The 15,922-nt window shown below is 45.0% G+C and overlaps 1 protein-coding gene across 2 annotated transcripts in view; it reads right to left on the bottom strand.

Annotated features, from left to right (window-relative positions):
- Positions 1-2,209: 2,209 nt before the first annotated feature.
- The window catches only part of LOC137144580 (interleukin-2 receptor subunit alpha-like), a 32,882-nt gene continuing 19,169 nt past the window's right edge, over positions 2,210-15,922 (bottom strand). The window contains exons 2-7 of one of the 2 annotated variants that reach the window (XM_067534977.1): positions 13,399-13,584; positions 11,373-11,465; positions 10,800-11,033; positions 8,290-8,337; positions 7,307-7,373; positions 2,210-2,362 (exon numbers count right to left, since the gene is read on the bottom strand). In XM_067534977.1, coding sequence (XP_067391078.1) covers positions 2,242-2,362; positions 7,307-7,373; positions 8,290-8,337; positions 10,800-11,033; positions 11,373-11,465; positions 13,399-13,584 — 749 coding nt within the window. In that variant the 3' untranslated portion in view covers positions 2,210-2,241. The remainder of the gene's footprint in view (positions 2,363-7,306; positions 7,374-8,289; positions 8,338-10,799; positions 11,034-11,372; positions 11,466-13,398; positions 13,585-15,922) is intronic. The other variant, XM_067534978.1, reaches the window with a different exon arrangement.

The raw sequence follows: 15,922 nt of genomic DNA, 5'->3' as shown, positions 1-15,922 counted from the left end.
TGCAGAAGGTCCCTAGGTTGTTTCATGGGGATGAGTTTGTAGAGATTCTCTTGGAGTTGTTTGGGGAGGGATTTGATGATATCCTTAAATTCCTGGATAAATTGTGCTGTGACGTCTTCTTTGTGTTCTTTATAGTAGGTGATATAGGACAGCTTTCAGCTGGCCTCATTAATGTAGTCCTCATCGTTGAGGACTATGACAGTTTCCCCCTTGATCTGCTGGTTTGATCACTATCTGGTTGGTAGATTTCAGGGAGTGTATCTATATAGCTGTCCTTTTGGTGGTAGAGAGACTGGTGGATGTGATGTTTAAGGATTTCAAAGTCAATTTTTTTTCAATGTAATGATCAAGAGTGTGGTTTTGTCTGCTCTGTGTTGTCCAGTCAGATGATTCTTTTTTCTAATAATTGTTGGTGGAGATGTGGTAATTGTGAGTGGTGTCACCATTTTTGTGAAAGAATTCTTCTATGGAGAACTAGATTCTACCTAAAGGAATTCTTTCATAAAATGATACCACTCCCAGTTATCCACCAAGGAGTCCATGGCTGAGGGGTGAGCTCGGTGGGAGAGTTTTAAAATATGCCCCTGCCATTTAGTGGGTGTGGAGATACTGCTGCTAGTGGACACCGGAGCACAATCTCACTCATAAAATACACTACATACCATAGATATTTTGCCCATTTCACCTTGTGGTCAGGGCAGTCCATGCTGTCCAAATATGGCAATGCAAAAATTACTTTGCTGGGCATGTCTACGTGATGAAAGTTAATTTTAGTAAATGTCATGCACAGGATGTGGGCAATGAACAAAATTTCAGGAGAGCTGTGACTTGTCCGTGACTTTTACTAAAATAACAGAGGGGAGAGGGCTGGAGGGAGAAAGGAATGACCGCTGGAGCCCTGTTGGGGGGGGGTGGGGGAATGAGACCCACAACCCCACTGTCACGGGGCTGGGGGGGGGCACAGCCCCAGCACCGGGCCCTGCCACAGCCATGGGGAGAGGCATATAGACCTATCTCCAGCTCCAGCCAGAGCTGCATGGGGTGTGGAGGTGTGACATTCCCCCCCTGCAATCTGGACTGGTGTGTTGCTATGTCACCCTGATCCCTCACTCCTGGGCCCTGACTTACTCTGCTTTGCTGTGTGAACCACTTACTCCTGGGTACGCCCACGCTTCGCATTCTGTGAGTAATCTGTCCCCAACATAGTGAAGGAGCGCTTCCGGCCAGGTAGGTAAATATTCAAACACACTCGCAGTTCATACAATCCCATAGATAAATGTACATGTCAAATATCAGTGTGTGTATTCCAAAGTCGTACTTAATTCTGCCCCTGTATACCAGGAACCTAAGTACTTTGGAAAAATGAGCTGTCAAGTTCATTTCTTGATACACTCTGCAGATAGGCCAACACCCTTCCTTCCTCTGTGCTAAACAATGAACTAGCCTGCTCTGATGAGTGAGGTAGTCTGGAATATAAGAGTAGAGGGGATGGGTGAAGATGTCTGTGTGTGCAAAGTGAAGCCGTTGGCTCACGGTGGGAGGAGGAAGAGGGTATGATCGGTGATTGTGCTGGGTTTTCCTCCTCAAAGTAGACTAGTGAATGTGTGAGAGGTGTCATTTCGGGGCGATGTATGGAAAATAAAACAAGCTGTGATTTCTTGGCAGCAGCAGTCAGAGATGGGATGGGGAGAGTCAAATATGAGGCTTGTCTGGGAGGAGGAAGTGGCATGATATTGGTGTATCTGTCTAAAAATGGTTCGATTGTCTGCTTGGGCCTGTGGACCATATGTGCTAGCTGGCAGTTTGTGAGAGTTTATAGCCCGTATTGGAAATATGTATAATATAGGACAGAAGGGTGAAGAGCATTTCTGGTAAACAATTTCAGGCTGGAAAGACGGGCAGAGGGAAGGCTATTTCTGGAATATGCAATATAATATTTACAGACATTCCTTTTTAAAAAGAGATTACGTGAACTATGAATGTATTTACTTGCCCTGAACTGGTGGTTTCCATACTTTTAATTGCTTAGGTTTTTAACTCTAATGTTCTTCAAGATAAATACATAGTAACAACTTGAATTGAAGGTGAATGAAATTCTTTGTTAAGGACAATACAGCCTATGTTCCATAGGCTGTATGTCTTTCCCTAGCACTGAGAACTCAGATCTCTGCTCTAGGTGGGAACCAGTCTGTCCCACTGCAATCCAGCTCGAGCATTAAAGTGAAACACCTGTTACTTCCTTCACACATTGGATTTTAGTCTTTGAATTTCCTCCTCACTCTCCATTTCCACTCTTGCTGCTGCTGTTTGAATGGGCTTTGTCTTTTCAATCTTTACTTCGGATGTAGACCTCATCCGTGCCCTATAGCAATACAATAAAATCACAGGCTTCAGTTAGAATGCAGCACGTCCCCGAAAATTCTTTGGTGGAGGAAAAAATGGAGTGGGGCTGGCAGCTATCTGTTAGCAAGCAAAACCGTGGAGTTAAGAGGCATGGTTTATTTAAAATAAGCAGTTAGAATTTTAAACTAGTATTTTAAGCTTGAACTAGAAATTGATCCGTAGTCAGAGACCACACAGCACTGGGGGAAAATGCCTTCTGTGTAAGAGCCTGCTTAGTAAACAGGCCTGACTGCTGTTTTTGAATGGTTTGATTGTGCAGTCCCATGTTAGGCACAAGGCAGCAATCACACCAGCTGGAAAAAGGCATGGCTAACTACTGAGATCCTGCCTCTAAAGGAAGGAGCACAGCCTGCTTGCCAAATGCAGATGATATGATTTTGCCAAATGGCAAATGATTTTATCCTCTTATAGGCATCTCAGCTAACTCTCATCCAGGCCTCGATTTTTCTATAGACAGATGCTGCATCATGCCTTCAAGGGCCAGAACTATGGAGCTAGGGACTGAAGATACCACAATCCATGCTGCCTCACTATCCGCCCCCAACAGCTCTCTGTACATCCTGATTGGGTGGTCTGTGGTAGACCCGTACCATCATATTGCCACTGGTTTTTTCCCTTGTCTCTTCACTCTGAGACTTTCAACTGGTCTGCCTCTCCTCTCCTTCTGGACCTCAGAACAAGTGCATACATTCTTGAAGTACAATGCAGCACCTCCTCTTTTTTTTTTTTTTTTTTTTCTCTCTGCATCTTGATTCACGTTTTTTTAAGTTTTCTATGCAACCCATAACAGCTAGAGACTTTAATTTTTTTAAAATGAGAGCTGAAGTTCTGGAAAGCAATATAGTAGCTTCAGAGAAGTGCTGGTGCAAACAGATAGGCGTGCACCAGCTGTTTCCAGGCCTTGCTTAAGGCTAAATAATTGTTCATTTTCCCCTGTAATCTGATCTTGGTGATAATTTAGGACAGAAAAAACATGAAGGAAAAAGTCCAGAATAAAATTAATGTGAAGCCTAATTTGGCCATAATTTGAGTGATGAATCAGGGATGTGAACGGAGGCAGCGTTAAGTAGTTAGTGTGAGAGGTGAGTAGCCATGCTTCACACTGACTAGCCAGAAGGAAAGCTACTTGTTAAATAAGAACGGCTATACAGGGTCAGACCAATGGTCCATGTAGCCCAGTATCCTGTCTTCCAACAGTGGCCAATGCCAGTTGCTTCAGAGGAAATGAACAGAACAGGGCAATCAAGTGGTCCATCCCCTGTTATCTAGTTCCAGAATCTGGCAGTCAGAGGTTTAGGGATACCCAGAGCATGGGATTGCATCCCTGATCCCTTTGGCTGTTAGCCATTGATGGACCTATCCTCCATGAATTTATCAAATTATTTTTTTAATCCATTTGTAGTTTTGGCCTTCACAGCATCCCCTAGCAAGGTGTTCCAAAGGTTGATTGTGCATTGTATGAAGAAGTACTTCCTTTTATTTGTTTTAAACCTGTTACCTATTAATATCACTGGGTGAGCCCTAGTTCTTGTGTTATGTGAAGAGATAAATAACACTTCCTTATGCATTTTCTCCGGACCATTCATGATTTTATAGATCTCTATCATATCCCCCCTTATTCATCTCTTTTTCAAGCTGAATACTTAAGTTTTTTTTAAACTCCCCTCATATAGAAGCTGTTCCATACCCTTAATCATTTTTGTTGCCCATCTCTGTATCTTTTCTATTTCTAATGCATCTTTTATGAGATGGGGCGACCAGTATGGTGTTCAGTATTCAAGGTGTGGGTGTACCATGGATTTATATAGTGACATTATGATATTTATTTTATTATCTATCTTTTTCCTAATGGTTTCTAACATTTTGTTAGCTTTTTTGACTGCCACTGCACACTGAGTGGATGTTTTTCAGAGAACTATACTCAATGTGTGATAATAGATAATGTAGACCCTATCATTTTGTATGTAGAGTTGGGATTGTTTTCCACTATGCATTACTTTGCATTTACCAACGCTGAAATTCATCTTCCATTTTGTTGCCCAGTCACTCAATTTTATAAGATCCCTTTGTAGCTCTTAGTTCAGGCCAAAGCTGACTGCAATCTTGAGTAATTTTGTATCATCTGCAAACTTTGTCACCTCACTATTTACCCCTTTTTCCAGATCATTTAGGAATATGTATAACAGCACAGGTCCCAGTACAGATCCCTGGGGGACTGTGCTATTTACATCTCTCCATTCTGAAAACTGACCATTTAATCCTGCCCTTTGTTTCCATCTTTTAACCAGTTACTGATCCAGGAGAGGGCCTTCCCTCTTATCCCATGACTGCTTACTTTGCTTCACAGCCTTTGGTGAGGGACCTTGTCAAATGCTTTCTGAAAGTCCAACTACCCTGTATCCACTAGATCATCCTTGTCCGCATGTTTGTTCACATGACCCCCTCAAAGAATTCTAATAGACTGGTAAGACATGATTTAACTTATGTTGACTCTTCCCCAACAAATCCTGTTAATCTGTGTCTAATAATTCTGGTCTTTAGTATAGATTCAACCAATTTGACAACTACTGAAGTTAGACTGACTGGCCTATCATTGCCAGGATCATCTCTGCAGACTTTTTAAAAAATTGATATCACATTAGCTATCCTCTAGTCATCTGGTACAGACACTGATGTAAGTGATAGATTACATAATGAAGTTAGTGGTTCTGTAATTTCATATCTTAGTTCTTTCAGAACTCATGGGTGAATACCATCTGGTCCTGGTGACTTATTACAATTTTATCAGTTGGATCCAAAACCTGCTCTACTGACATTTCAATCTGGGACAGTCCCTCAGATTTGTCCCCTAAAAAGAATGGCTGAGGTGTGGGAATCTCCCTCACATCCTCTGCGGTGAAGACTAATGCAAAATTCATTTAGTTTCTCCACAATAGCATTGTCTTCCCTGAGTGCTCCTTTAGCACCTTGATTATCCAGTGGCCCCACTGATTATTTGGGAAGCTTTCTGCATCTAATGTACTTACAAAAAAAATTGCTGTTATAGTTTTCTTTTGCTAGTTGCTCTTCAAATTCTTTTTTGGCCTGTCTAATTATACTTTTACATTTGACTTGCCAGAGTTTACACTCCTTTCTATTTTCCTCAATGGGATTTGACTTTCAATTTTTAAAGGATGCCTTTTTGCCTCTAACCACTTCTTTTACTCTGTTTAGCCTTGGTGGCATTTTTTGATCCCCTTACTATCTTTTTAATTTGTGGTATACATTTAATTTACCCTCTATTATGGTGTTTTTAGAAGTTTCCATTCAGCTTTCAGGCATTTCATTCTTGTGACTGTTCCTTTTAATTTTCATTTGACTAGCTTCCTTGTTTTTGTGTAGTTCCCATTTCTAAAGTTCAATGCTGCTGTGGTGGACTTCTTTGGTATTACCCCAACCCCCAAGGATGTTTAAATTTCATTTATATTCCGGTTGATATTACCGAGCAGTTCAGCTATATTTACCTCTTGGACCAGTTCCTGTGCTCCATTTAGGACTAACTAAAGAATTTTCTCCCCTTGTGGGTTCCAGGAATAGCTGGTCCAAGAAGCATTAATGGCATCTAGAAACTTTATTTCTGCATCCCATCCTGAGGTGACGTACCCAGTTGATATGTGGATAGTTGAAATCCCCCACTATTATTGTTTCATATTTTATAGCCTCTCTAATCTCCCTGAACATTTCAGTCATCATCACCATCACAGTCAGGGGGTCAGTAATATACTCCTACTGCTATACTCTTATTATTCAAGTGTTCAATTTCTATCCATAGAGAATCTATGGTACAGTTTGATTCATTTAAGATTTTTAGTATATTTGACTCTGTGCTTTCTTTCACATATAGTGTCACTCCTGCACCAGTGTGACTTATTCTGTCATTCCTAGAATCATAGAAGATATGGGTTGGAAGGGACCTCAGGAGGTTTAGTCCAACCCCTGCTCAAAGCAGGATCAACTCCAACTAAATCATCCCAGACAAGGCTTTGTCAAGCCACACCTTAAAAACCTCTAAGGATGGAGATTCCACCACCTCCCTAGGTAACCCATTCCAGTGCTTCACCAGCCTCCTAGTGAAAAAGGTTTTCCTAATATCCAACCTAGACCTCCCTTACTGCAACTTGAGACCATTGCTCCTTGTTCTGTCATCTGCCACCACTGAGAACAGCCTAGTTCCATCCTCCCTGCAACCCCCTTTCAGGTAGTTGATGACCATTATCAAATCCCCCCTCATTCTTCTCTTCTGCAGACTAAATAAGCCTAGTTTCCTCAGCCTCTCCTCATAAGTCATGTGCTCCAGCCCCCTAATCATTTTTGTTGCCCTCCGCTGGACTCTCTCCAATTTGTCCACATCCTTTCTGAAGGGGGAGGGAGGGCAAAACTGGACTCAATACTCCCAATGTGGTCTCACTAGTGCTGAAAAGAGGGGAACAATCACTTCCTGTATATTGTGTACGCTGGTATTACACTGTCCAATTGATTGTCATCATTCCACCAAGTTTCTGTGATGCTTCTTATATCAATGTTGTGGAATTCACCTTAAATTCAGTGCATTTGCACCAATCGAACTTCATTTTCCTCTTAGCAATCTTGTCCACCTTATTCCCTTAGTGACACCTCTGTCTCACAGCCTCATTTCCAAGATTACCCTGAGTAAGCAGTTTTATGTTCCCATTTCAACCTTTAAAAATTTAATCCTGATTTGTTTCATTGTGCCTTTATTTTATATATTTAATCATTCAAATAATACAAAAGAATACATCATGAAGCCAGCCTATGCTGTGTATGGATAGTGGCTAATAATTCCATGCACGTGAGGGATGGTTTAGGTTCAATTAACTCTTTTCTGCCATGCCATGCTACTTACCATCTCTGCTGGAAGAGGAGTCCCCCCAAAATGATAATGATCAGGAGGACAATAGGGATAACAACTGCTGAGAAAAGACACAAAGTTACATCTGTTAGCAGATGGTGGTATTGTCTGTAACATCAGAGTGATTACTATGGCTCTAAAGAAAATAGCAGTTTCCCCAAAGTAAATTTAGAGAAACAGGGGGTCAGGAAAGGGATAGGAACTCGTCTCCCGGCACTATAGAGAGAGAAAGCAAGAGCTAGCTGTACTGTTTAGTCAGCCTTTTAGTGGAGCTCACACAGAAGGGCCAGAGAGATCTTTATTAATAGCACTCACCCCTGCAGTTATGGCATGGCCATTGCAAAATAGCCGTGGGATACCAAGGCCTCTATCATGGGAAATCTTTACATGCTATTTACTCTGTTCATTCAATTTCATTCCATCACTCCTGCTTATGATGATACCCATAATATATAATAGTAGTACCTAGAGGCCCCAACTGAGCCCAGAACCCATTATGTTAGATCCTGTACATACACGTAGTAAAAGACTGTCCCCGTCCCAAACGGCTTACAATCAAGTTGCTCGGCTGGTGCAGCTTGGGTTTGACATATATGGATTTAAGTGTACTGGCTTCTTGGGGTGGGAGCTGCATCTTTCTCTGTGATCCTTTCAGGGCCAAGTTCACAGTCAGTTCTCAGCAAATTGATTTTTTTTTTTTTAATGGGCACTTTTGAAGTTCCGACCCTAAATAGCTTAAATGTTTGTGCTCCCTTTTACCACCCTGAACAATGGATGTCCTTCTCTGGGGTTTACATCCGTCACATGGTAGTAGGTGATTATTGTGTGGTGCAAAACGTTCCTTATTTCTGATTGCTTTATTGCTGATCCTTATGTCTGATTGCTACCTTAAGGGGAGTCACAAATTTAAAGGGGAAAAATGACCGTCCTAAAGCAGGGAGATCTACCACCCATGAACGAGCTGAGCCTGGTTGTACCTGTGACAGCAGGCTTCACTGATGAGACATGGGATGACACTGATGTATCTAAAAAGAGAGAGATTCCTGTTTAATTGTTGATTTACTGCTTCCAATGAGGACTGCTCATTCATAGGATCAGCACCATGCTGAGGTGGGCACTTGCATACATAGGTGGCACGCGTGTCTTCCATTTGGGGAGGCTTACACATGAGTGCCAGAAGCTCCCTAGAAGTGGGGGATCCACCAGCACCTGGGCTGTGGCCCTGCTCCCGAGGCCCCGCCCTCACTCCACCTCTTTCCATCCCCTCTCCACCCCCTCTCTCAAGCCCCCACTCCACCTGCTGCTTGTGCCTCTCTGCCGCTTCCCCCAAGGCCCACCCTGGCCTACCGCTTTCTCCTCTGCACCTCTTCCCCTAAGGCTCACTCGCTTGCTCTTCTCCATGGCGGACAGGAGCGAGCGGCAGGTGGGGGGAGGAAGGGAACGCCTAGGGGGAAGAGGCAGAGCGAAGGTGTGGCCTCAGGGGAAGAGTTCGAGTGAAGGGCGGGGCCTCAGTGTGAAGTGTGGGCAAGGCCACAGTCTAGGCGCCAGTGGGGTGCCCCCCCCCTCCACTTCTAGGGAGCTTCATTTCTGGCTAGGGTGACCAGATACCTATCCTATAAAATCAGGACCTGATATTCGGGGCTTTTTCCAATATAGGTGCCTATTATCCCACACCCCCTGTCCTGATTTTTCACATTTGCAATCAGGTCATCCTACTTCTGGCACTGCCAAGGGAGGCTGGCGGGCCTCCAAAGGGAGGTGATCCAAGCTGCATCTGTGGCATTTGCCTTCCTGCCTGGCCCGCCTTTTTTGGGGTGGCTTATACGTGCCGCCCAAGCTTGTGTATGAGAGCTCACTTTCAACACACACATGTTATAATTAGACTCATAGACTTTAAGGTCAGAAGGGACCATTATGATCATCTAATTTGACCTGCACAACGCAGGCCTCAGAAACTCACCCACCCACTCCTATAATAGACCCTGACCTATGACTGACATATTGAAGTCCTCCAATCATGGTTTAAAGATTTCAAGGTACAGAGAATCCACCAGCACGTGAGCTGTGCTCCATGCTGCAGAGGAAGGTGAAAAAACCCCAGGGCCTCTGCCAATCTTCCCTGAGGAATAAGTCCTTCCTGACCCCAAATATGGTGATCCGCTAAACCTTGAGCATGTGGGCAAAACTCATCAGACAGACACCAGGAAAGAATTCTCTGTATTAACTCAGAACTCACCCCATCTAACATCCCTTCACGGGCCATTGGCATATTTACCGCTGGTAGTCAAAGATCAGTTAATTGCCAGATTAACACGTCAGACCATCCCTTCCATGAATGTATCAAGCTCAGTTTTGAAGCCAGTTAGGTTTTTTACCTCCATGGTTCCCCCTGGAAGGCTATTCCAGAACTTCACTCCTCTGATGATTAGAAACCTACATCTAATTGCTGCGTTTGCTTTTTAAACAACCAATCCACACTTCCAGCTTGAGTGTGTGCCCAGTCTACTGCCTGCTATACAAGCCTGTGACGTAAGCTGTAGCAGCCCGTGAACTGGGATCTCACCAAGAGGCACAGTATTATTCCATGTGAGCTTTGAGAGGAAGGATGGTCCTGCTTTTAGGTCTCTGGCTTAGCAGTTAGGTGACCGAGGTTCAGTTCCCTGTTCTACTGACTACTTCCTGTGTGATTTTTTTAGGCAAGTTACTGAGGTCTAGATTCATAAAGGTACTTAGACGCCTAACTTCCACAGGAATCCATTCTAGAGATGGGCCTTAACATCTTTGCCTCCAATCCCCATTTGTAAAAGATGGATAATAGCACTGCCCTGCCTCACAAGGGTGTCGTGGGGATAAATACATGACAGATTGTGAGGTGCTTAGATACTATGGGGAGAGGAGACATACAAAGACCTTATACAGATATGCCTACAGGCCGCTGATATCCCTAAATCCCCTCTACTATAAGGGGAGCCTAGAGGAGACCTCATTTTCTGAAGCTTTCACATGAGTGATCTAGTTCCAGTATATGTGGGGATGGAGGATATTCTCTGAGAAGCGACAGTTAATGTGCTGGATAGGAAGGCTTTGGAGACCTCATCTATGATCAGGAGACTTTTTTTTCTTTATCTGCCAGTAGCATGTCTGCTGCACAAAGAGGAGAAACTGGGTCTGTACAAGGGTCAGGCATAATCTAGCCCCACACTGATCTTTGTTTTGGTAACCATGTGCCTAGTGACATGACTAATGGGATGCAGGAAACCCCGACACCAGACTGCAGCATGGCATTCTCTCTTCCCTCCCCCATGGGTGCTTTCCACATCCTGTCTGAAGCTCTGAAGATTCCCCGTGACCCCCCCCATTGTTCCCTGAGGCACCGAGTCACCGCCAGTTGGAGATGGTTGGCACCCGCACAAAGGGAGATGAATCGGAGCTGGGGCTAACGTTTCATTCATCGGGGGCTAGTCAATGGCAGGGCACCCCGTCGTACCTGTTACTGGAATCGGTTGTAGCGTCTCTTCTCCACTCTTGCTGTCATTCGTGCATTGCAGATGTAGCTTTGTCCAGGAGACAGTCCCACCATCATCCTTACATATGCTGATATCGGAGGTTGGGGGTCGAGCATCATAACCGCTCAGACACTTGTAATGTAGTTCCTGCCCCACGGCATACCATATCGTCTTAAGTCTGGTATGTTCTATGGACCTGGGCATCCCACAATAACCTGTGAAATCCAAAGGAGGCGGATAGGTAACTAGGGACTATTTTTACCCCACTGCGGCTATTATCACATCAATGAGATTTGCAATGGCACAGAATGTGCCTGGGTGGAGAAAAATCTGTCTCTCCCAAGTCTTTGGGGCAATATAAAAAGTACTGTCATTTGATCAGAGTAACAACTGCTCCGAGCAAGTGGGTTTTGTGACAGCTGTGTCTGAATCAAAGATGACAAAATCTAATTCAAAACATTAAAGGGTTGGATTTTGAAAACAGTCATTGTTGGCCTTTTTCTGCTCCCATGGAAGTCAATAGGAGTAATGTTACTGTAATTAATACTGGGTACCTGCGGTGTCCGATGGCATTATGGTAACTGGATTCCCAGCTGCACTGCTGTGTGTTCTTCTTTTTGACTGCTGTGACGTAGCTCTGGTGTCCACTATGGAGAAAATTTAAGCTTAGTGGGTTTTTTCTGCAATAGAAGTTGATATTCTGTAGAATCATAAATGGAAAAGCCTCATTTGATTGCCTAGACCAACCTGTGCCAGTTCCTTACAGCACATAATCTGCCCCCCATAATTCAGAGTATTCCATATATGCCTGTTGTGGGGTTCTCAGGCCTTCCTCTGAAGCATCTGGGTCTGGCCTCTCTCAGACAGGTGGTTACTGGACTAAATGGACTATTGGTCTGATCCAGTCTGGGAATTCCTATGTTCTGGGGGTGGGGAGCCTAGTTTCAAAAGTCACAAGTGAGAGGGTTTCCACTACCTCCCTAAGGAGACTGTTCCACAGCCCAGTACTTTATATCTCCCTGCCAGGAAACTTTCCTCATCAATATCCCTCATTTTCCCATTCTTAGTTTGAAGATAATTGTTTCCTTACTTGGTGTGTCCACGTATTGGTTAATGGTGCATAATGGCATTGGGTATACCAAAAGAGTATGTGGCACCCAGGTGGCTTTGCTCTACAAGGCTGTGATTTACCTGACCAGAGATGACATCCCTAAATCCATGTCCCATCCAAAGTACATTGTCACAGGACAAATTCAGCCCTGATGTAGCTCAGTTTAAGTCAATAGAGGTGCCCCCGTACTCTCACTAGAGCAGCATGTGGCTGAGCATGTACGATTGGCTCCACTGTCTGTCCACGGATGTCTGAGTGTACGTAACGACAGCCAGAGATCTCAGCGGAGCATCAAGCATTTTGTGAAGCATAGGATCCAAGCAAAGAAGACCGGAATTATGGGTGTGCCCGAGGGGAAAGAGAGACCGAGACGTGTTCCCGCCATCGAATCAGACTGAAATAATTTAAAATCGCTTTTGCAGCTGCATCCAGTCAGAGGGAGTTTCCTCTTTGTTGAAGAAAAATGAGCCGGTGATGAGGGCACGAGGGTGTTGGAGGGAGACGTGACCAAGGAAACCCTTGTCATATCTCCCTCCAACATGTTGCCTCATTGCTAGTGGACCCATGGAACTAGAAAAAATGAACATGCAAACCCTATGCTAAGTAGATCAGGAGGTAAAAAGGCTCTACTGTGGTTGGAAGAGACTAAACCACAGAGACAGCAGTGAGAGCTGTGAGAAGAGCATAAGCAAACAGCAAGTCCTTCCCCCACTGGTCAAACTATGGTAGGCAGCCAGTGAGGTTTGTGTTTGATTTTTACGGTTTTAGTTGTACAAGCTCCTTAGGGCAGGAACTGCCTCTTTCTCTGTGATCCATAAAGGCCTGAGTTTGCTGTCATCCCTCCATTAGGAAATTTTCCCTGCTATCCTGCTTGTTGATTCTAGACCTGGGCTTGAGCAAAAGAGCCACTCCAGTATGAGGAGGGTTAACATCATATAAACACCTAGATAAATAAAGAGCGGTTTGGATTCCGATTCGGATTCAACTTTTTCCAAAGTTCAAAGCTGGAGTTGTGGTCTGGGCCCATCTGTTTTGTTCTTGACAGAAGCTCTGTCCTCTGACGGGTACCATATGTCTTTTATTGCGTGTCTCCACTCTTTCTATTCCCTCAACTTGCAGTGTGGCTCTAAACTGGTCAGTTCTACTTTTGGTTAGAGTCTGTTTTTTACTTTCCTTTTTTTATGCAGTAGCTCAACCCTGTCCTGTTTGGAAATGTTATGAACTAGTAATAACAAATGGAACCCTTTTGTTTTAATATCATTGTTCACACTTCTATTTATATTCGGTTTTGCATTGTCAGTGGGAATCAATACCTGGTGAGGGAGAGGGGGATATTGCCTGGGAGAAGTAAGAACACAAAATATAATTCATTACAACAATATTGTGTTGCCGCTATACCAGCTAAATCAATTGAAAATTGCCTATAGGACATGTGCTTAGACCTAGCAGGAAGGAAGGTAATTACTTACCTTGACATACAGAAGTTTTTGTGGTCCAGTGAATAACCCCAGTATCATTAGTACATTCAATCAAACCCCTCTCTCCAACTTTCCTTGTGTAGCCATCTTCACACTCGTAACGCATCTTGCTGCCCACCAAGATCCTGTCAATGATAATCTCAGCAAACTCAATGTTGTGTGGGGCACAGCACTTACCTGCAAAGAGAAAGAAGGTGCATTAGAGTAACGGTCCATGGCTAGAGAACTTTGAATAACTTTGCTTTTAGACAACTAGAGAACAATGATGGCCATAAAGGGCACTAGAATCATAGAAGATGAGGGCTGGAAGGGACCTCAGGGGGTCATCTAGTCCAACCCCCTGCTCAAAGCAGGACCACCCCCAACTAAATCAGCCCAGCCAGGGCCTTAAGCCTCACCTTAAAAACCCCTAAGGATGAAGATTTCACTGCCTCCATCCTAGGATTCCACCATCCTAGTGAAAGTTTTTCCTAATATCCAACCTAGACCTCCCCCACTGCAACCTGAGACCACTGATCCTAGTTCTGTCATCTACTACCTCTGAGAACGGCCTAGCCCCATCCTCCCTGGAACTGCCTTTCAGGTAGTTAAAGGCTGCTATCAAATCCCTCTTCATTCTTCTCTTCTGCAGACTGAACAAGCCTAGTTCCCTCAGCCTCTCCTCACAAGTCATTTTCTCTAGCCCCCTAATCATTTTTGTTGCCCTCCACTGGACTCTCTCCAACTTCTCCACATCCTTTCTGTAGTGGGGGGGCCCAAAACTGGACACTGTACTCCCAATGAGGCCTCACCAGTGCTGAATAGATTCTATTCTGTGATTTAGTTCCATTACTGCAAATGGGGAGTCAGAGGTTTGTATATCTCCCCCCATTCCTGTGCATTATTCCTAGGTTCTGCCATCTCATAGGTGGTTTGCAAACTGAAAGAATCACTGTTCATAGATCCTGCCCGGAGGTAAATTAACGACCTGGGTCCTCATCCTGCTCTCAGTCACACTGAGATAAATCAGGAGCTCCATAGAAGTGGCTAAGGGAGATGAAATCCCAGTCCGGATAGAAAGCAGCCCTAGGAAAATCCAGTCCAAGCTGCCAATAAGACCATGTTCTCCTTTAGATAACTGTCTCCAGGCTACAGGAAATCATAAGTCCCCAGAACGGATGGAAAATGACACCCAGGATATCTGTTCCAGATCAGCAGGGGCTTCCTTTAATGGTCTCTCCACTTTTAACTGAGTGACTGGTGGAGCTGCCTCTTGGGATGGGGCCTTAATACACCAGGTAGCGCCGCTAGATCAGCTTCTAGCAATTGTGGGTTGCAACCCAAAACTGTCAAAGGGTCCTGTGGCCGACTGGGCTCGGCTCCCCTTGATTCAGGGCACTGTGACCTGGTGCACGGGGTTGCAGCACCGCTCAGGTTTGGCACAGCCCTACACCCATCATGATGATGGAGCAAACTGGGTCAGTTGCATTGTGATCCCATGTGGCAGGTTGCTGGGGCAAACTTAAGCAGAGCACCCTCAGAGTAGGGAGTCAAGCCCAGTCGAGCCCCGGACAGGCGCTGTGAGGGAGCAGTTAGTGCCATGATCTGTGGTAAGTACCAGCTCCCCGATGTACCTTCTGCCTACAGCCAGGTGACTCGCCCTCTGTCATACCAGCTATCCTAACCCCCAAACTCCCAGATCTTTCCCTACTGCACCCTCACTTCCAACTCCTTCCTCCAAGTTCCCCACTTTGCCTCCAGGACCCCAAAACTTCCCGACTCCTTTACCCTGTGCCTCCAATTGGCCATGCGTGGAAGCTGTTTTTTGGGGAGCTATCGGTTCACTGGCCTCCCTCGGACTCCTTTGTCCGCACATCCCTGTGCCCCATCAATTCCTTCCTCAGCCCCCCAGAACTCCCAGTTCCTTCCTCACTATATCCCTCAGGCTACCCAATATCCCCACTTTACCTCCAGGCCCATAAATCCCCACCCACCCCTTACCCTCTGCTCTCCATGAATTGTGGGAGAGACAGGGTGTTTTTCGGGTGTCTCTCAGCTCACTGCTGGTGGGGGGGGGGGGTTCCCCAGCTGTCCCCTGATAAACCACTGGCAGAGTGGGGGGGGCACACAGGTGTGGGGGGCCATCTTGGGAATTTTCTGAGTTGCGACAGGCCATCAAGACTTACAGATGATCCCTGAGCCCCAAAAGGTTGAGAACCACTTGTCTAATTTATTTTAGTGTAGTATCTAAGCTCCAAAACAGCGATTAAAATACTCCACAAATACTTGCTAATAGCTGACAATGAAGCTCTGGGGTGTTTTTGCAAAGTGTTCTCAGAAAGACACTCTGAAAATCCTGCTTTTGAGAAGAGTTCTCAAGTGCCTGAGTGGGTCTTGGCTTACCCTGAGAAGCCAATCATGCCCCCTCGTCCATAAACACAGAGGGACCAATGCCTATGGAATCAGGACTGTTTGGCTGGGTAGAGGGTGCGGGAGAATTTGGCTTGCCACGGAGGAAGTGTGCACTATTTGTGTG

The sequence above is a fragment of the Emydura macquarii genome, unplaced genomic scaffold (genome assembly GCF_026122565.2).
Source record: "Emydura macquarii macquarii isolate MOO-44397 ecotype Brisbane River unplaced genomic scaffold, CSIRO-AGI_Emac_v2 contig_3470, whole genome shotgun sequence".
NCBI classification, from domain to species: domain Eukaryota; kingdom Metazoa; phylum Chordata; order Testudines; family Chelidae; genus Emydura; species Emydura macquarii.
The sequence above is the reverse complement of the archived record's forward strand: the minus strand, read 5'-3'. Positions and strand labels throughout refer to the sequence as shown.